Here is a 20932-nt window from a genome sequence, read left to right as displayed (position 1 = left end):
TAGAGAGGTTAACATTCCAAAGTTAACTCAGCAACAGTTAACAGATTGGAAAGATCAGCAGAGACAGAGAAAGTTACAAATTTGATTAAATTAATGCCAACACCAATCCCCAGGACCAGACAGGTTTTCAGCAGAGTTTTATCAGGTGAAATCACGTCACCACAGACAAACCAGACACAATGATTTTTGTAGGGAGTAAGGAGATTCCCAATACAATGAAAAAGGCAGATATCATAATACTAAAGCCACAAAAAGACAAGCTGCTATGTGGCTTGTTAAGGCCAATCTTGCTTCTTAATATAGACATGAACATATTTTCAAAGTCTCTTGCCAGAATAGAAGCAGTCCTTCCTCAGTTAATACAAATTGGTTAAATAGGTTCCACATGCAATAGACAACCAAACAACATTAGAATATTAGGATTATTTAATAATATACAGAACAAAAAACTGAAGGACTGTGCTATTCTTAGGCACGTAAATGGCATTTGATAAAGTAGAGTAGCCTTTCCTAAAAACAATGCTATTGGAAATAGGTTTTGAAGTCAATATAAAAAAAAAAAAAACCCATGGATGAATATGACTCTCCCTCAGATAAAACAGGAGCGAATGGGGGTATATACCCACGAATTTCAATTATTAAGAGGAACCAAATAAGGTTGTCCTCTATTCCCTTTGTTGTTTGCTCTCTTTATTTAACCCTTGGCTCAAAATGTAAGCCAGAAGAGCAAGTTAAAATGAATAAAACTGAACTTACTGTTGTGCTGTATGAAGACTGTGCAATACTAATCATTACCAACCCAGTACAATCTAGGACACATTCTCAAGGTAATTAATTCAGAGGTATATTAGCCTATACAATTATATTATATCCGAAATTAGATATAAAAATGGAAAGATCTATGGTTTAACAACTGCACAATACATTGTTTGTTTAAATTACACAAATTCTGAAGCATTTTGGAGTCAATATTTCTCCTAACTTCAAATCAGCTACATGAAATGGACTTGCCTCCCATTATTTTGAAACTGAAAAGTTTGTTGGATCGGAAAACACTACATTTGTCTTGGCCACAGAGCAACAGTAAAGAAGAACTGTTGCCAAAAAAGTTTCCTACTTCAGGACTTAACAATATGTACATGAAAAAGAATAAGGAAATTCAAACAGGAGTTACATTAGTATTGGACAATAAACATAGATCCACACTGGAAGGGGAACTGGCAATACCAAATTTACTAAAATATTATTGGGGGACTATTTGCATCTAACACACATCAAAACACATGTAGGAAGCCTAAGTTTCAGGAGATGATTAACAAGGATAGAAACTCTCATTACAGAAAAGGGCAACCAGAAGGGGCTAATCACCAGATGGTGCAACAAATTGTTACTGATGGATCGAAATATAGGTAAGAAGGTGAGCAGCCACAAATCGATTGTTTAAGGATAACAAGCACAGACTCTGAATAAGTTTGTCTGAAACTTCCATAAGCATGTTAACAAAGGCTCTTTGGTAGTTAATGACACTGAATTCATTGGCTTGAAGAACACACTTTCTGCTATGCTACCATATGAGTCTTAAGATTTTAATTCACTATACATTAAAAAACTTGTTTTGAATTTTTACATGGAAGAAAGTTGAACAGCAGTTCAAAATATTTACAAAAGTAGCAAATACCTGAAGTACTCACAGCTGTGGAATAAGGGTTATGAACTCCAATATTTTCAGCCCAGCAGCCACATCCATAAAGAGCTGCCTGAGAAGAGAAATGGATCTTTTATAAATTCAAGTACTCAGTTTTTGGGAAAAAGGGAGATTATTACATAGGATAAAGGAATAAGATTCAAAATAGCTACTCCAGTACATTTTGCTACATCCTCCAACAGTTACTCAATCCTGAAGAGGAGTATCTTGGAGGTGCTCTTATCTCCCTAGGTGGGGATGGAGGGCTCAATCTTGCTGCAATGGTAAAACTCACATTCATTTCAACAGGAGCTGGAATGGGCCCTATTACTACAGAGTGAAACATAAGAGTGGTGGACCCTAATCCACTACTCTTATGCTTTAAAGAGTTCTTTAAAACATGTTTTATGTTTAAAATATTAAAATATAAATGCTTTTAGCTACACATTTTAAAGAACCCTAAAGAATCTTAAGGTCAGTCCAAAAGAGGGCTACCCATGGGATGATGCCAAACAGTGGACTAATTGGTTGTATGTAAGCAGTAGAGCATACAGACTCTTGAAGAGTCTCAGAATTGTTACTCCATGTTGATAGGCCTATCGATGCTGTGTGTTCTTATAGTATCATATCTTTATCACCTCCTTCAAAAGATTCTAGCACAACAAAAGAGCTTCGCTGAATTTGAAAATGGACATGTTATCCTCACATATTGATCAAAACCTTATAGAACTGGTAAATTTATCTAACAGTTATCAGAATGGCACTTTTTCTTTTAAGCTTTGTGGGGTATTTAATGAGTGGCAAAAGTGAGATACTAATAGCAGTAGCACAAGCGAAGCGTACCAAGAGCAGGCTCTACCTTTCTCTACCAATGCATCCCAACTAACCTGCAACACACATGCTATTCCAGTCTTATGTAATAACCAGAAAGCATGCCAAATTAGAAGAAGTTTTGCAACACTGATAAAGATCCTCTAGATTAGACAAAACTCATTTCCCCATGCAGAATAGTCAAGAACGGAATCCAGGTCTTCAGATTTGAATGCTAAGGCATCAATTCACTATCACCTGACTCTTGGCTAGTTTGCAGTTGCACTGTTTATTAAATATGTAAGCCATTCCCTGGTAATACTAAGTAACTGTCCCCTTTTGAAAATACATAATCACCTGACCAACTCTTCCAGGATGCTTCAAAGCCAAGCCTCCACTGGAGACAGCAGCAGCAACATTTCCTTCTTGGTCAACAACGACCGCACCAACTGTATCCAGTGTTCCTGAGTCATTCTCCTGCAGGACGTACAAAAAGAAGCAACTACTAAAAAGAGTATACTAAACAGAGGGCTAAAATTAAATTATATTTCTTTAAAAGTACGCAAAAGCAGTGCTCAAAATCTGATGACTAACTGGTAGGCCAACAAAAAAAAACCTTCTTTATTGCTGTCCACAGTGTACCTGGTCTGTAATGTTGTAAATTGTCATTCAAAGCGGCAATTCACTTATTCATGAATAGTCACTAAATCAAGGAAAGAGATGGAGAATGACTCTCAAGCCACTGAGCCAAAAGTTATAAGAAGGGTGGTGCTCTCACGACTTCCCCATTTTGTTACACCAGCCCAAAAATGTTTCGACAATGCCAAAATGAAGTTTCACTCCAACACTACCAATTGTGTTCATTTTTTGGTTTCGTCAGAACTATTTGGCGAACTTGACCAATTCACAAATAGTTTCAGGTCAACCAGAACTGCATTTTTTGGCAAATAATTTAATCATGGAAAAAATTATGCTCAGTTCTACTATTAACTCATTTATGGGTATTTCGTGTCACTAGCTCCATGGCATACATTTAAGTTGTTATAAAAACTCAGTTTTGCACACAATGATCCTGGTGAACAGTTCCACTGAATTCAATGAAGCTACTCATGTGAGTAAAGTTACCCATGTACATGTTTGTAGGATTGCCCCTCCAACCCCAGTCACACCGTACAGCTAGGACAAGAGTCACACTGTACTGGTAATTTATCTTTTTAGAAGTTAAGGAGAAAGTGAAAGCTAGAACTGAGGGTCTTCCATGGAAGATTCTCCATAGAGTTCATTAATTTTTCTCTACTTAAAAATGAGATATTGGGAAAAAAACAAGTCTCTTCAAACATAGAAAATTAGAATGTCCACTTCAATTTTTAGCATGTAAATAGCTTACTAACTTAAATGCTGGATGTAAAATATCACACACTGTGGCTATTAACTCCAGTAATAAGGTCTGGTCTACACTACGGGCTTAGGTCGAATTTAGCCACTTTAGGTCGATTTAAAAATGACTTCGTCCACACAACCAACCCTGTTCAGTCGACCTGAAGGGCTCTTAAAATCGACTTCTGTACTCCTCCCTGATGAGGAGAGAAGCGCTAAAATAGACCTTGCTGGGTCGAATTTGGGGTAGTGCGGATGCAAATTGACGGTATTGGCCTCCAGGAGTTATCCCACAGCACTCCATTGTGACCGCTCTGGACAGCACTTTGAACTCCAATGCACTAGCCAGGTACACAGGAAGAGCCCCGGGAACTTCTGAATTTCATTTCCTGTTTGGTCAGCGTGGCGAACTTAGCAGGAGTCAGCAGCACAGTCCCCCCAGAATCGTAGAGCATAGAATGTTTCTACGCTCCCCCTATCATTTCCATCCCTGAGGTTATCATAGATTAGAAGGCGAAAAAAACGCACTCGCGATGACATGTTTTCCGAGCTCATGCAGTCCTCCCGCACTGATAGGGCACAGCTTAATACATGGAGGCATTCAGTGGCAGAGGCCAGGAAAGAATTAAGTGAGCGTGAAGAGCAGAGGCAGGACGCGATGCTGAGGCTAATGGGGGAGCAAACGGACATGATAAAGCGTCTGTTGGAGCTGCAGGAAAGCCAACAAAAGCACAGACTGCTGGTGCATCCACTGTATAACCGCCTACCCTTCTCCCCATGTTCCATAGCCTCCTCACCCAGACGCCCAAGAATGCGGGGTGTGTGGGGGGAGGGGAGGCTCTGGGCACCCAGCCACTCCACTCCAGAGAATGGCCCAAGGAACAGAAGGCTGTCAGTCAAACAGTTTAATTTTTAGTGTGGCTACAATAAGCAACGTGGCCTTTTTCTTCCCTCCTCCCCCACCCCACCTGGGTTACCTTGTCCGTTATCTCATTTTTTTTTAAATTAATAAAGAAAGAATGCCTGGTTCCAAAACAATAGTTACTTTACTTCGAAGGGGGGAGGGTGGTTGGCTTACAGGGAATTAAAATCAACAAAGGGGGCAGGTTTGCAACAAGGAGAAACACACACAACTGTCACACCGAAGCCTGGCCAGACATGAAACTGATTTTCAATGCCTCTCTGTTGTGCAGCGCACCTTGCTGTGCTCTTCTAATCACCCTGGTGTCTGGCTGCTCAAAATCAGATGCCAGGCGATTTGCCTCAACCTCCTACCCCGCCATAAACGTCTCCCTCTTACTCTCACAGATATTATGGAGCACACAGCAAGCAGCAATAACAAACAATGGGAATGTTGGTTGCGCTGAGGTCTGAACTAGTCAGCAAACAGCGCCAGCGAGCTTTTAAACGTCCAAAGGCACATTCTACCACCATTCTGCACTTGCTCAGCCTATAGTTGAACTGCTCCTTACTACTGTCCAGGCTTCATGAACCATGGGAGCAAGGGGCAAGCTGAGGTAGGTGTGACCGTGCGGTGTTGCCGGCTGGGAGAGCAGCCTGAGGCAGAAGCCTCCAGCTCGCACGATATTCCAGGCAGGACTGAATCTCCATGAGATGAAACTTAAAGAAGAGAATGACCTGGAGTCTCTGGCTCCCATTCGGTGCTCTAAGAGGAGAATAGCCATGTCTGTCCAGGTGCCCCAATCAACCTCACGGAGGTCTGCCAGGAGCAGCTAGAAGACGTATGACGGCTATCAGTCCTACTGCACCGTCTGCTGCGAAGGCACGAAGCTGCTGATGTGTAGCAATGCAGTACTGCATCTGCCAGCAGCACCCAGGAGACATACGGTAATGATGAGCTGAGCGAGTTCCATGCTTGCCGTGGTATGGCGTCTGCACAGGTAACCCAGGAAAAAAAGGCGCAAAACGATTGTCTGCTGTTGCTTTCATGGAGGGAGGGGGACCTGACGACATGTACCGAAAACCACACGTGACAATGTTTTTGCCCCATTGGGCATTGGGAGCTTAACCCAGAACTCCAATGGGCAGCGGAGACTGCGGGAACTGTGGGATAGCTACCCACAGTGCACTGCTCTGTAAGTCGATGCTAGCCATGGTGGTGAGGACGCACTTCACCGACTTAATGTGCTTAGTGTGGACATACACAATCAACTGTATAAAATCAGTTTCTAAAAATTGACTTCTATAAAACTGACCTAATTTCGTAGTGTAGACATACCCTATGAGTACTAATAGCCCAATGGTAAGGGCACTCTCCTGAGAAGAGGAGAGACTCTGGTTCAAGTCCCTGCTCCACATCAAGCAGAGGGGGATGGAACCCAGCTCTCCCACCTCCTGGATAAGTACTCTACCCACTGCATTAAAGGCTGTAAGGGGTCTCCTCCTTCTCCTCTGTTTCTTGAAAATGGCTGACTGGGCTTAGGCATCTAACTGCAGAAAAGGATTCATGGCTGTGAATCTTAAGCAGAAGGATGACTTCCAAGCAGTATACCCAAAGGGAGGAAGGAGCTTTGGAATCCAGTCCAGATCTGAAGATAGCACTGCTGAACCAAGTGCCACACTGGATCTAGCAGCATGGGACATGGTATAGTGTTTCTAAAATGTATGTATTGAAGACTACGTAGTAGCCCTCCATAGCTCATATACTAGCACATTCTTAAATTATGTCGTAGATGTTACCTGAGATCTGGTCAAATGCACTATCATCCTTTGGGGGGAGTAGGGACTGAATGACTGCAGCATCATAAGTGATAATACATCCAGAATACTGTAAAAGGCAGGACCTGCCATCAAAGCACCAATGTCCAAGACCCTACGGGCTGATGTGATGGCTACTAAAAAGCCATCTCTGCAGATTAGTAATATGTCACCCAGATTGTTCTGACCGCAGGCACAAGTATATATTTCCTAAACTCCTTAAATCACAATTAGAAAAAGGAAAATACTCACATACAGTTAAGTTAGTTAAAATATCTGTAAAACTAAATTGCATTGGCAATCAAGTCCAACATGCAATTTAGGGCTTTTGTTTTTCAAAAGCAGTGGGCCTGAACAAAGACTCTTGTGTACATATGACTTAAACCCAATGTTACTCAAATCAAGAAGATGGCAATTCTTCAGGCAAGTGGCTTGTTTCAATATAACTGAAAAAAAGCTTAACAGCCAAAAAAAATTGCAGATTAAGAACAGGACCTTTTGCCATCCTCTAGTACGAATAAACATTTTCAACCTTGTTCGAAGTCAGGTTTTTTTAAACGGATATTTAGGAAGGGAATGGCATTTTATACTGGAAAGAAGAAGTTAACAAGGGGAACAAAAGTGAACATCTATTGCTGATAATTACTTGTGCCTGCGGTCAGAACACTCTGGGTGACAGTTGGCCAATGAGTCAGTATTCCACGCCCAGCTGGGGAATAAATCACCTAATCCACTTAAACAGAAAAAGCTCCACTTATGAACACATTTAAGATTAGCTCACATGCAAAGAAATATAATTTCTCAAACTCTGTATCATCTAATTATTTAGCATGCACATACAATCTTGAAGATGTGGAAATGTATTTTAGGTCAATTCCTAGTTTCTTCACCCCTAAATGTAGTGAAGTTAAACAGATTTTTAACTTTAAATTAGAAACTCTCATAAAGAAATGCTAAAGAACAACAGAGATAAGAACTTTTAACTAAATTGTAGAAATTGTGAAAAATACACTAAGAATATTTTGTTGTTCACTTGGGCCTTGTCTAACCAGTCAGCTTACAGAAAGCACACTAGCCCGCTGTGTGGATGCTGCTACTGCACACTAAAAGTTCCATAGTATGCTTTGACATACTGCTGTTCAATAGCAAAACTACTCTGGTCAGTGGCATTGTCTAGTTCTTATATAAAAGGAGTATTCCGTGCTATGGAGGAATACTTTAAAGCAGTCGTGGGCCGCATACGGCCCGTCAGGGTTATCTGCTAGCGGGCCGCGAGACAGTTTGTTTACACTGACCATCCGCAGCCATCGCCGCCTGTAGCTCCCAGTGGCTGCGGTTCACCATTCCCGGCCAACAGCAGCTGCCGGAAGTGATGCCCCGAGCTGTGAGAGCGCTGCAAACTCCAGAGCCCCCCGGTATTGCTGAGGCTTTTTTAATGTGCACATTAGGTATTACAATGTCACAAAAGTATTTTACCAATCTGTTTTAAACATTACCTGCAATATATTAACGGTAAGACTAATACTTATCAGTTAACCGTTTAACATTTTACATCCCTAGTTAGGAGCTGTAGACTACAGAGGTTGCCTCTTTTCCTCTTCCTCTGTGGGTACACTCTGCTTTCCCATCTGTTCCTTCCATGAACCAGAACAACAGGTACTGAGAGAATGGCACAGCCATTTCGCCTACATTGTCCATCTTTAGCTTTGTGAAAGAATATAGAGGAAGCACTGGAGGGAAAGGTCAGAACCCACCCCCAATACACGCGAAGAATGCGGGGAAACCCCTCCAAGATGGGTAGGGAAAATTCTGCACTTCTCAGAAGAAGTTTACTCTAGAAGTGCATAAGTATATGAAATTTTGAGGATTGTATGTTTTGGACACCAGATGAAGTAGTGAATAAAGTTTTTGATTATATTTAATCTAGTAAAATATTCTGCCTTTGGTAATGGAACCTTAATGCCACGCTTTAACTTAGCATGAAATGCTGTTGTAAGCTTTAAAAGTCCCCTTACACGACCTAAATTACAATGGCAGTGGCAGGTGCTAGTGCACACTCAAACAAGGATCTGATATCCTCGTATCAGATTATCCAAAAGACTTAATTGATAGTGATTCCTCCAGTATGTGTTCCACTGACTCAATTTTATTAAGCCAAATAGTGGAGATTCCAAACTAATTCAGACAAATTAACATGCTAGTTTTCCAACACACAAATACACTGGGCCAAATGTTCAATTGATGTAGTCGTGCTGAAATGAATGAGTTATACTGATTTACACCAGCTGAAGATCTGGTCTTTTGAAACTAGCTGAAACTATAGTTTATGCTGTGCTACCTGTACCTCACTGGCTAACACCAAGGAAATGTAAGTGTATATGCCTCTCAGCTGCAACTGCATAAAGCCAAGTCAGGACACTTCTTTTTTCTGAAGAGGCTCCACTGAAATTAGGACAATCACTCTGGCTGTAATTAAAAACGTCGGGTTAAAACATTCACTTGCGTGAAACAGGTTTGTCAACCAAATGAAAGGCACCCCAGGGGAACTCTGTTAGGGGAAAAAAAGAAAAATCAAGCTCATTGAGGTTTTATCCTGTAATGTGCAAGTACCATGTAAAGGCTCCAATCCTTACATTTTTAAATATTCACTTTATTGTATATGCAAGTTCTACTCCACTTCATGACTTCTGAAAAATCCACCCAACAAAGAGAATGGATGTCCAAAATGAAACATTAAATGAGTAAACACTATCTAAACAAGACATTTACATGTGAACTAGCCCTTTGGAAAAAAATTAAGGCTGTGAAAAATGTTGTTTTAAGGAAGCGGAAATTCAATTGACTTTCACAAGACCCTCTGAGTAGTCAAGCTATCCACAGAGGACTGATCCAATTCCCACTGCAGTCTGAGGGAGTCTTGACTGGTATTAGTGGGTCCAGAATCGGGCCCAAAATGAGTTATCCAGGTCTGATTTCAGTGTAATTTTTGTTGAGTGTGCTACAGAATTGCTACATCCAATTATTTAATCCCTCATCTGAACCAAGGGAGGCCAGGGACTAACAAATCCCTCTTAGCCCTAAAGTTGTTCCCTTCAGATCAGATTTGATGCATATTAAAAGCTTTCTCACTGGCCTGCAACTGCCTGCATTCTACATATTACGTAGACACATTATTTCAGCCCACAGTGTTGTCAATCTGGTTTCTTTCATAAGGACCGAATTCACTGAAATTTAGAGAAAGTGGTGGGATTAATCAAATTACTTACCACTAAGCAGAGTTCTCATATTTGGTCATCTCCTCTACTTACTATCCCTGGTCTGTGGGTGTTCCCCATAACTGCTGCCACATGTCCCTTGAAATTTCAAATTGCAGGTTGGTAAAATCACGCACCAGCACATGTATCAAGCATTGACCTGCCCCACATTACATGAATGTCAATACTCTGCAGAGACCCTCCTCCCTCAGTTACAGGGAAGTGTGCACAAGCCTGTAAGCAACAGGCAAAGGTCAGATACCAGTAAATAACCCATTTTCCCCCTCTAATTCTTATCTTCTCTACTGAGCCTTAGCTTTTCGAAGACTGAGAATTAGTACCTTTACATAAGGAAGGTATGATTTGAGAATGTAGAAGAAATAGGCCTGATTCTTCACTGCCTTGCACTTTGTGCAGTCATTTACTCCAGTACAGAGCAACGGTAAAATATTATTCCACTTTCATATGCAGTATTATTGTAGCCACGTTGGTCCCAGGGTATTAAAGAGACAAGGTGGATGAGGTAATGTTGGTCCAATAACCTCACCCACTTTGTCATTCTAGTTCCGTAGCATTTACGTGCACTTTAAATGAGGGTAAGTGACTACAAGCCAGTGGAGAATCAGGCCACCAGAGTCTGGAGATCTGGCTGTCCAAGAAAGGCATTGGCCACAAACAAAATGCAGGTAAATGTTTAAAAGAACTACTACCCTTCACTTTCACAGTTGTCATATTTCACGGAAGGGATATGTTTGGAATAGGCTACAGCGGTTGCCTTGCTGCACTACTTGTAAAGTCTTCAATAGACCAACCCCACAGGTGTGACTTACACAGTCCACCACTAATTTTTCTTTTATTTAGTATTGTACTCACTAAGTATCCTACTTTAGCCAACTATATATTAATACTCCTACTGTAAACCTATATATTAAGCAACAGAGAGACATGATGCTGAAGTGACAACAAAGGCTCAAAAGTCAAACTAGCAGGGAGGGGAAGAAAAGAAGGAGAGAATTGTGGCAGTTTTGTAGTAAAGGAGCATAAGTAACTTGGGCCAGGTCAATACTAGATGCATGAACTGATGCACATTTACCTACCTGATATTTCAAATTTCACCACCTCCAGGTCCACAAAACAGTGTTATCAGGAAACATTAAAAAATGGGAAACAATGATAGATCCCAAGCTGGAGAAAATGTTTTATTAGATATTTATCTGCCCATATTTACACTTGTCACATTTCCACTTTAAAATGTGCAATAGTGTAGATATATTTACATCACAGACAAGACAAAAAGGCATCTTTTTTCTCAGTTCTTTTGAAACTGTAAATAGCAGGAAGTTCTATCACCACAGAAGATAATTTAGATGATCTGATATTATACCGATACTAACATGCATAAGATGGCCAAAGATGAGTAGTTTGTGATGCTATATCAGGTCACTTCATCTACAAAATGAAAATTTAGATGTGAAATTTTCACATTATAAATTATCTTTGCGGTAAGAGTGACAAAAGATCTACTCACCTTTTCACTTGATTGTCTTCTTTTCTTTAGCTGAATAAGATCTGTTTCCACCTTTTCTGCCAGCTCCAGCTTCCTTTTGTTCCTCTTAAAAGCTGCTAAACTAAACCCTATAAAATATTTTAGAAGCATTTAACTAATGAAGGGTTATTCAAACAAATACTAGATTAGTAAGGTATTACACTTCAGAAGTCTCTTCCACCCCACATGATTAGTAGCAATAGCCAAAGTTAACACATAGATTGTGTGAAGTTTCAGTACTACAGATTTTACATCTTTTACTAAATCAAAAGGAGATACTATTCAAATATAACCTTGAGTAAAATACCTAATGCAGACAAGTCACTGAACACATCTGGAAGTTATGATGCCCTAAATATCTCCCTATTTGGCAGTCATGTAGCAACTCTAGACAAAAGAAAAGCTGTAAGTGTCTTGTTAGAATGATTGTTTTGGACTGTTAAGATGTAAATAGATGCCATGTGAGCTTGTTTTGATGATATCCATAAGTTTGTGTACCCTCTTCACTAAGTTTAATTACATATCTGTATGCTCACCCACATATTTAAATCCACATAACACACAGGCAATATTTTTATGCACCATAATCCAGCACAGGCTAAAGATCAATACATCTTGAGGATGCATACATGTGTTTTTCCACATTTAATAACTACATTTAAAAGGAAATGTTTTCTAAATTACAAATAAAAATGTGATGCTTAATAAAAATGATGGTGTATTCTCAGTTTGAGGGCTTTGTTTTACAAAAAGCATATTGACAGGAACACTTTTGTAGTTCAAATTAGTTTTGAGTTAATGTGACCCTCAGATTGTCTTAGAAGTATGGGGGGAATTAAGAGGGAAAGAAGAAACATTGCAGCGGGTATTCCCTTCAATAAGCAGAGACCTATACAGGTATATTCCAAAGCCAGTGAAAGTTAAATGCAACAAATCCCTACATCACAAAAGAATGTTTAATTACATTTCAAATATAGCTGAAAATAGCTTTCTTTCTGTAGAATTATCATTTACAAAGACAGCACAGCTTCAGGAGCAATCTATTAGTTAAGTGATACTGCCTAGTAAAACTAGCCAAAATTCAGAGTTTCCAGTTCATGGAATATTTCACCATTTCAAAATTTGGTTCTGGCCAGATTCAGGTTAAAACCAAATGTTTGAAAGTTTCTCATGAACCAGGAATTCTGAAAAAAAATTGTTTCAAAAGCGCCAAAGCATGGTGTTTCCCAAACAAAATATGATCCCCAAATCCTGACACATTTTTTGTGAAACTGACATGATACCAGTTTCACCACTATTATTCAAAGGTGGACAACAGTGAAACTGACAAATTTCAGCAGCTGCCAGGGATCCCGGGGTCCATGGCTCCTGGGCAGCCTTGTTATGCAGACTTCCCCAGAGCTGGGCACCCCAGGGCTTCCAACCTTCTGGATCGTCTGACTCTCTGAGCTACCTGACTCCCACCACCTGGGGAGCCAGCTGGCCTGCGGTCTGGGCTCTCAGGACTTCCAGGCTCATTGCGGGAGCCTAAACCCTAACAGTCACAGCTCAGGCTGAGGTTTCCAAGTTCCTGGATACAGTGGCAGTGAGCCTAGGACCACTGTGAGCCCTGGCTCCAGGCTCCACAGCAAGATGCCTGAAGACTTCGAGACCCAGCTCAATCCAGAGGCCCCAGGCTTCCCATTCTGCTGTAGGGACCCTAGAAACCTGGGATCTCCAGCCCCAAAGCACACTGCATAGCTGGGGTGTACCTGAGCCAAGGACCTATGGTTCCGTGATGACCTGGCAGGGACCAGGAAGGTTTCCTCAGGACTTTCCAACCTGCTCTACTGCCTAGCCAGCAGAACACAACTTACCTTTGCAATTCCCACAAAGTTTCATGGAAACTGTAGTTACATCTTTGGCAATTGAATAGGGAAGATTGAAAGACACCCAGTGCGTTTTCCTCTTTAGCTTAAAACAATTTTAAGGTATGAAAATTGTGGGGACTAAACTATCAGTCTCCTTTCCTCTCTGAAGTAATTGAGAAAGCTAGTCTTCACAACTCCATTAAAAATTATAGATTCAGGAACAGGACAACCTGCAACAGCCAAGAAAGGAACCCATCCCATCATTCAGAGCATAGTAAAGCAGGAATTCGTTAAATATGCCTATATATGATTCAATACAAAGAGCTCTTTAGTGTGTAAACTGATCTGAAGAGTGAAAAGAGAACAACACTACACTGGAAAGATTACTCCAACTCCAACTCGGCTTGGTTTGAGAAACTGTCCTAAAAAGTACAAGCCATTTAGAAAACACATGAATTTAAGTTCAATGTTTAATAGGTAAACTTTCAGGTTGACTTGGGCCTCAATCCAGCAAGACACTTAAGATCGTGTGTAACTTCAAGCAGGTGAGGAGTCCTACTGATGTGCTCAAGTGCATTTATTGGAACCTAAATAGCTCATGGACAGTGATAAGGCTCTGGAGCTCTTCAGTTCTAGGTTACCAGTGACCTTAAGTCACTGTCATCTGAAAGCTGTGTGGCAGTTTAAATGAACAAATTGGTGGTTTCAGTCCTGCATGGACAAGCATACATAGACCTAAACCACAATTAATACTAGTTGGAACTACTGGTAGCATTGTTGGCAATGGCAAAGGACTGAATGGGTTTGGAGACTGAACTATTCACCATGGAAGTGATCCTTCCAGAATAAGACTCATGCACATTGACAGGACAGGGTGGAGAAATTTGCACTTCCAATACTCTTGGCTTATCTGTTCAAAGTCCAAAAATCTGTGTGGAAGCGTATTCTGCCAGTCCATCCTACCTGCCCTGAGGCTCCCCTCTCCTACAGCTGCTTTTACAGCCTATGGTGTGAGTAGTGGCCACAGCCCATCTGTACCACTTGTATATCCACTGGCCCAATGCCTGTACATGATTATGGAATCTATAGGCCAACTCACATCATGCTACTAATACTGTCCTGTAAGTTAGTTTACACTGGGAGAGCACCAAGACCAAATGATGCAATAAGTAGACTGTAGGATGTCTCCCATCACTCTTGCACCTTGGTTGGCTACTTCACCACTTCAACCGCGCCCTCAACATATGAAGCTCTCCAAAGTTCAATAGGTAAAATTCACATGCTATCAATAGAAGACATAAGTCTCTAGCACCTTTCACAAGCATAAGAGTTAATTAGTTTTGACTTTAAAGTGTACTTTCATTTTTCAATTATCTAAAGATTTGTGCTTTCAGGAAGCATACTGTTCTAGAGATTTGCTTTTAAAGCCAATTTTATACATAGGTTTTGATTCAGTGCAGTATGTTCTAATAGTATTTTCACAAAGTCTTTTCCTTTAACATGGCCTTTCAAGAGGGCACCACTGGATTACCAAATGCAGGGCATAGGACAAAGGCCATCATTACTCAAGAAACTTTACATGCCTATAGGTAATAAGCAGCAAATAAACATGAATTTGGGATACCAATATGTCATTCAACTCCAGAAAACTGGTAAAAAAGTATTTGCACAGTTTTAGCCTCCGTAGTAGTTAAAATTTATATAATCATGATGAGATTACAAGACTAGTTGGCATCACTGATTCAAAAAAATCAATATAACACATTAAATGGATTAAAAACTGATCTCAAAGAGTAACTGCAAGTCACTTTTCATCCAAAGCCAAAGGTCATGTTTCTAGCGGAGGTCCAAAAAAATTGGTTCTTGGCCCAATGATATTTGAATCTATGATTTCTGAAGGATATAAAACTGCTAGAAAATCACAGATGACACCAACTGGTAATATAGTAACAATAGATCAGTTTAACAGAGATCTGTATTGCTTGGAAAACTGGTGTTATTTGAACATGTTTTTTAGTGCAGTCAAATTAAAGGTCATACATCCAGGAAAAAGGCAGGTCACACTTACAGGATGGTTAACTGTATCCCAGAAAGAAATGACTCAAGAGGACTTGATGGATGACCTACTGAACACAGACTCCCAGGACAATGCAATGACTCAGAGGGTTAACATTATCCTTGGATGTACAAACAGGGTATGAAGGGGTAAACAAACCCAACACTGGGCCCAAAGGGGTCAAAAGGCCCAGGTAGCCCTGCCCTTTCGGGTCTGCTGAGCATGCTCTGGCTGGAGAAGTGGGTTAAAAGAAGCACAGAAGCCCAGGAGGACAGGCTGCAGGAGAGATGACTCCTTCTCTGGGAAGCTAGACAGAAGGCTAAGCCTGAGAGGGGACTACAGAGTGGGTAAGGCCCACAGGCAAGGCCTTCTCCAACCACTACCACGTTTGAGAACCAGCAGATCCTGCAGGACCCTGCTCATTTGGACTCCTTTGGTAGGAAGTAGCCTAGAACAGCGGACGTAGACTCTCTGCAGGGAGGACCCTGCTGGTGTTGCTTCCCACGGAACCCTGAGCTGGGACCCAGTGGAGAGGGAGGGCCCCGGTCCCCCTGCTATACCCCCCTGAAGAACAAAGACCCAGATGTGGGTGGAGGCCAAATCATTCACGGCTTAGAGTCAGAAACCAGGCACTTCTACTGCCCTGACAGAGAGACAAGGGGCTGGAAGTCAGGTGCACTAACTGCTAACTGCACTAACCTCTCCGAGCACCCTGTTGCACAGGGGAATCAGGTCTGTGCTCACACTTCAGAAAGGATGCTGAGTAGTTGGAAAGGGTTCAGAATCATTAAGTCTGGGAAACCTGCCTTACAGCAAGACAAGCTCAATCTATTTACCTTAACAGGAGGTTGAGACAACTTGAACATGGTCTATAAGTACCTACATGGGGAGAGATTCTGAATAGCGGACGGTTATTTAAGATAGCAGAGGTATAACAAGATCCAATGGCCGGAAATGAAATGTTGACAAATTCGGACTAGAAATAAGATGCAAATGTTTAGCATCTAGAATAATTAGCCATTGGAACAATTTACTTTGGGACATGGTAGAATTTCCCTCAGTTCAAGTCTTTAAATCAAGATTGGAGGTCTAAAAAACTATGCTGTACTCAGCCACAAGATACAAGTTTTATGCAGAAATTACTGGGTGAGATTGTTGTCTATAGTCAATCTACATCACAAGGATCTCTTCTAGCACGAAAACCTGTAAGTGACCAATTTCTAGCCCTATACACTTAAAACACAAATGTAAAAGACCTTTAGAGCAGTAATATTGATCTAGTTTCTCACCTTTAAATATGGCCTATACAAAAGCAAAAAAGAGTGAACTGTAGAGTTGTGTCTTTAAAGTTAAAAATAGCAAGGATAAGAGAGGATTTCAGCAGCTAGCTGATGTTAAGATGGTCTTCCCCTCTTGCCCTCATCATCACCACAAATCCCATGAAACTTCTAGTCCATCAGTTCCTACACTGACAAATACCTCAGCATATACTTCAATGGCAAGGTCAACCACCACATAATGCAGAATAGAGTAAATCTGGTAATGTCAGTTACAGCTCCATAGTTAAAGTTTTGCACAAAACTGGGATTTAGCCTTTTATTTAGGAAGAATACAACATATCCTCCTCAAAATTAGAGCACTGAGAATTCTTGAGTAAATGCATTAATTTATTAGAGTTTAATAAGTTTAGCTCCTGATGTCAAACCATTGTCCCTAATGCTCTTAATGGAGTCTCTTCAGACTTCCCTTATAGTTGAAACTCACTGAAATCTTGTGCTTATGCTACACTTGATTTTTAAGATTGATAGTTTTCTCTCGGCTATTTTTCACTAATGGAAGTTTCTCCTTCAGTAGGAATTCTGCTAAGAACTGCCCTCTTTCAAAATGGCTACCACCACCTATTGTTTTTAAATAGGACTCAGACCACAAGCTGCCCTTGCAAAGACTGCCACCATTTACTTCCGCCTCAACGTTTCTCAGCAGCAGAAGGGGATGGCATCTTCCCCAAACCACTGTTGAGAACAATGGGCTGTAGCACCCATTTTCAAAATGGCAACTCTTCATGAGTTTGAGGTAGAATTGGAGGGTATAACCCCGTTCCACTGTGCTGAGGACCCAGCAGTCTGAAGTTATAGCAGTCCACGCCAAGAGGAAAGGGGAAAGGCGGTTGGAGAACACTGGGAAAGATGGATCCTGGGAATAGTCTGGTAGGTCGCCCTCAGGCGCACCCTCAAAATGACTGTTTGGCCCCCTGATTATTACGGGTTGAGCCCAACAGGGCCAAGGGTGGAGGCGGGTGGCTCTGGCGGTGCTTGTAACCCTTAGCTCATTTGAGAGGCTGGTCCTGCCAAGGCTGGCTCCCCTGGCCCTGAGGCTGCTGTGGTTTGAACCGTTTACATGCTGGGGCTGGGACGTAGAGATCCAGGGTTTTCAGGGTGGTGCGGGAGTCCTTGAGGCTATTCAACTTGCTGTGTTTGCTCCGCAAATAGGGCCCCGCCGAAGGGAAGGTCCTGCAATGACTGCTGGGCCTCGGTGTACAGCCCAGGGAGGAGAAGCCAGGAGACTTGCCACATGGAGATAGCAGAAGCCATGGTGTGGGCAGCCGCAGCATTCGATGCTGCCTGGAGGGCCGCTCTGGCCGCAGTCATGCCCTCATCGAGGATCACTCTGAACTCCTTCTTGGAAGCCTCGGGGAGCAACCCTTCAAACTTGGCCATGGCTTGCCACATATTAACGTCATATCAACAAAGGAGGGCTTGGTGGTTGGCCACTCTCAGCTGAAGGCTGGAAGACGAATAAACCTTACGTCCAAAGAGATCCAGCCTCCTCGAGTCTTTATTTTTGGGGGTGGCCCTGGGTTGTCCTTGTCTCTCCTTGTGGTTAACCGCCTCAATCCCAAGGGAATGAGGGGCTGGGTGGGAGTACAAGTACTTGTACCCTTTGGTCGGCATGAAGTACTTGATTTCGTCCCTTTTAGAGATAGGGACCAGGGAAGAAGGGGTCTGCCACACGGCATTACTGAGCTTGGAAATCCCTTCATGAAGGGGTAGAGCCACCCTGGCAAGAGCCGAGGAGCAGAGGACATCAGACAGAGTCCGAGGGCTCTTCCAATTCCTCTGCCTGAAGCCCCAGGTTAGAAACGACCCTCTTCAAAAGTTCCTGGTGCGTTTTGGCGTCATCCTGAGGAACTGGGTGAGGGGGCCCTGTGATAGCCTTGTCCGGCGACGATGAGGACAGTGCTGTAGGAACCTCCACGTCCATTGGTGGTCCAACAGCTTGCTCCCTATGGTCCTCCTGGACCATGGAGTCTTACTCCCCAAAGCCTTGAGCACCAGAGGGAGATGGGATACTGAGGTCGCTGGCCTCTCCGAGGCTCCCAACTCTGATCAGGCAGCCTGGGAAGGTTGGGTGAACCCCCAAAGGTTCCACGGATACCAAGGTGCTGGCCACTGCGCTTGGGGCCATGGGACAGGTTTCGGTGCCAATAATGTAGGTGGCACCGCTGGTACCGGTGCTTGTCCCACAGGCAGGGAACCTCTCTCCAAGCTGGAACTACCAGTGGAGCAGTCGGTCCCGGGCGACCAGGATCGAGCTGAACAGTGGCTCTTGTCCAACCAGTGCCAGTCGCTGCATCCCTAAGTCCACCTGTTCGAGCAAGACTGTCTTGGTCGGGCTCTCGGGAACCGACGGTGTTCAGCGGATCTGCGTCAGATACCCAGCGATCCACGCATCATACTACTTGACCAGCACTGGGACACTGAACGGGACCGGGAGCTACTACGGCCCGGTTGCCAGGAGGATCGTCCTGAATTGGGCGACCTCCTTCTTGGAGATGATGGCCCAGCAATCAGTGGTTTCTGGTGTCCAATCGGTCCCGGGGTCAGTACTGGGCCCTTGGAGACAGTCGGGGCCAGTCCCGGCGTTCTTGCTGGATGGCACATGCCTCAGAGGGTTTGTGCCAATCTACCAGCAAGGTACACCTTGAGTCCCTCAATTGGTGCCCCTGGTGGGGGACCGAAGTGGGCTCCGCTGAGCCTGCCTCTCCAGTCCTGAGACGTGACGGCTTCAGGTGGACAAACGTTGGTGGGACGTCCCTCTTAATGGGGATCAGTACTGCTGAGGTGGGGACACATGCACAGGTCCCAATGTGGGTTTTTCCTGACACTGGGGTACCGCGGGAGTCAGTGTGGGCGGCATGGGGAGCATCAGGATCTCCTGAGACACTCAAAGAGCTTCGAGCATTGACGGCACCTGAAACTGGCTAGGGCCTGCACCACTATCCGGGGTCACAGGAGAAGCATGAGATGGGCTGCACTGCTTGACTTCTTCCCCGGAGCTGTGGAGGGGGATTGGTGCTGGCTCATGGACCATGCTGGCAGAGCACTGCCCACAGAGGCCTCTGTGCTTGGTGCAGAGTTGGACTGCTGCTCCGGTGCCGGAGTGCCGACTCCATTAGGAGCGCTTTCAGATGGATTTCGTGCTCCTTCTTTGTCCTAGGTTTAAAGGACTTGCAGATAGAGCACTTGTGACTTATGCGCCCTTTGCCTAAGCACCTTAGGCAGCTGGTATGTGGATCGCTGATGGGCCTAGGCTGTTCGCAGCGATAGCAGGACTTAAAACAGCTGAGTCCCGTTTGGGACTAACGAAAAGTTGAGAACTACTACTAAGGATAACTAAGAAACTACTAACTGTATACAACTATATTACAGATTTTCAAAGTTCACAAGAATAGAAAACAAAACAACGCTAGCCGAAGCAGCAGATATTCCAGCACCATCACTGGCGGCAAGAAGGAACTGAGGGTGGGGGGAGCTGGTGGCACCCCTTATACTGCGCCATGCGGGCTCCACTCCAGAGGGCGCCAGAGCTGGTCCCCTACGGATACTGCTGAGGGAAAAACTTCCAGCACCGGTGCATATGGCGAGCACACACACCTAATGTGGAATGGACATGAGCAAGCACTCGAAGAAGGATACCATGAATCTGACCACAGACATGATTTAAGGTTGATACAACATTTTTCATGATTTGACATTAATGATCATTAACTGTATTTGGCTTCCAGGCAAAGTTTCATACATTAAAGAAATTCCGAAACAAAAAAATGTTCAAGTTTGAAGTACTTTAACAACTTAGGACAAAACATTACAGCAAATGTGTAATATAAACAAAGGAATGCAGAGTTAAACTTAAAACATGTTAAGTTATGGAAATGCACAATTAGAGCACCCAACCACCCTAAATCTGTCTGGCAATTACACCAATGGGCAGGGGGAAACTCATCTATCTCTAAGAGACAGATTTCTCTATTCTAAGACCACATGCACTAAAATGCCTTATAATCATGTTACATGGCTGAGGGCAGAGGTAAGGTTCTTGGGTACCCTAACTGCATTTTCATACATTAACATGTTTAGATTTCATTTCAATTTAATCTGACCTCGGAATTTCTTGAAGAATTGTTTTGGGGAAAACTGCAACATCCCTGTAATACATTTACCCAAAACTACTGCTATGTACTCAACCACAAATGCATCTTAATACAGTTTGCCTAAGACTCTACAGATTTGTTTTGCTGTTCAGCTATGTGATTTTGCAAAGGTTTTTGATAACTATTTCAGCGTTTTTGGAATAAAA

The 20932-nt window shown here is 42.8% G+C and overlaps 1 protein-coding gene across 23 annotated transcripts in view; it reads right to left on the bottom strand.

Annotated features, from left to right (window-relative positions):
- Positions 1-20932, bottom strand: part of TASP1 (taspase 1) — a 219704-nt gene that overhangs the window by 158680 nt on the left and 40092 nt on the right. For 21 of the 23 annotated variants that reach the window (XR_005224955.1, XR_005224956.1, XM_043544028.1 and 18 more), the window contains 3 exons: positions 11372-11478; positions 2852-2971; positions 1679-1757 (listed from right to left, as the gene is read on the bottom strand). The exons of the other annotated variants lie outside the window; for them this stretch is intronic. Coding sequence is in view for 19 of the 21 variants with exons in the window: in XM_043544028.1 (XP_043399963.1) it covers positions 1679-1757; positions 2852-2971; positions 11372-11478 (306 nt within the window). In the remaining 2 variants the exon portion in view is untranslated. The remainder of the gene's footprint in view (positions 1-1678; positions 1758-2851; positions 2972-11371; positions 11479-20932) is intronic. 23 annotated transcript variants of the gene reach the window in all.

This window comes from Chelonia mydas, chromosome 3, assembly GCF_015237465.2.
Source record: "Chelonia mydas isolate rCheMyd1 chromosome 3, rCheMyd1.pri.v2, whole genome shotgun sequence".
Taxonomy (NCBI): Eukaryota; Metazoa; Chordata; order Testudines; family Cheloniidae; genus Chelonia; species Chelonia mydas.
The sequence above is the reverse complement of the archived record's forward strand: the minus strand, read 5'-3'. Positions and strand labels throughout refer to the sequence as shown.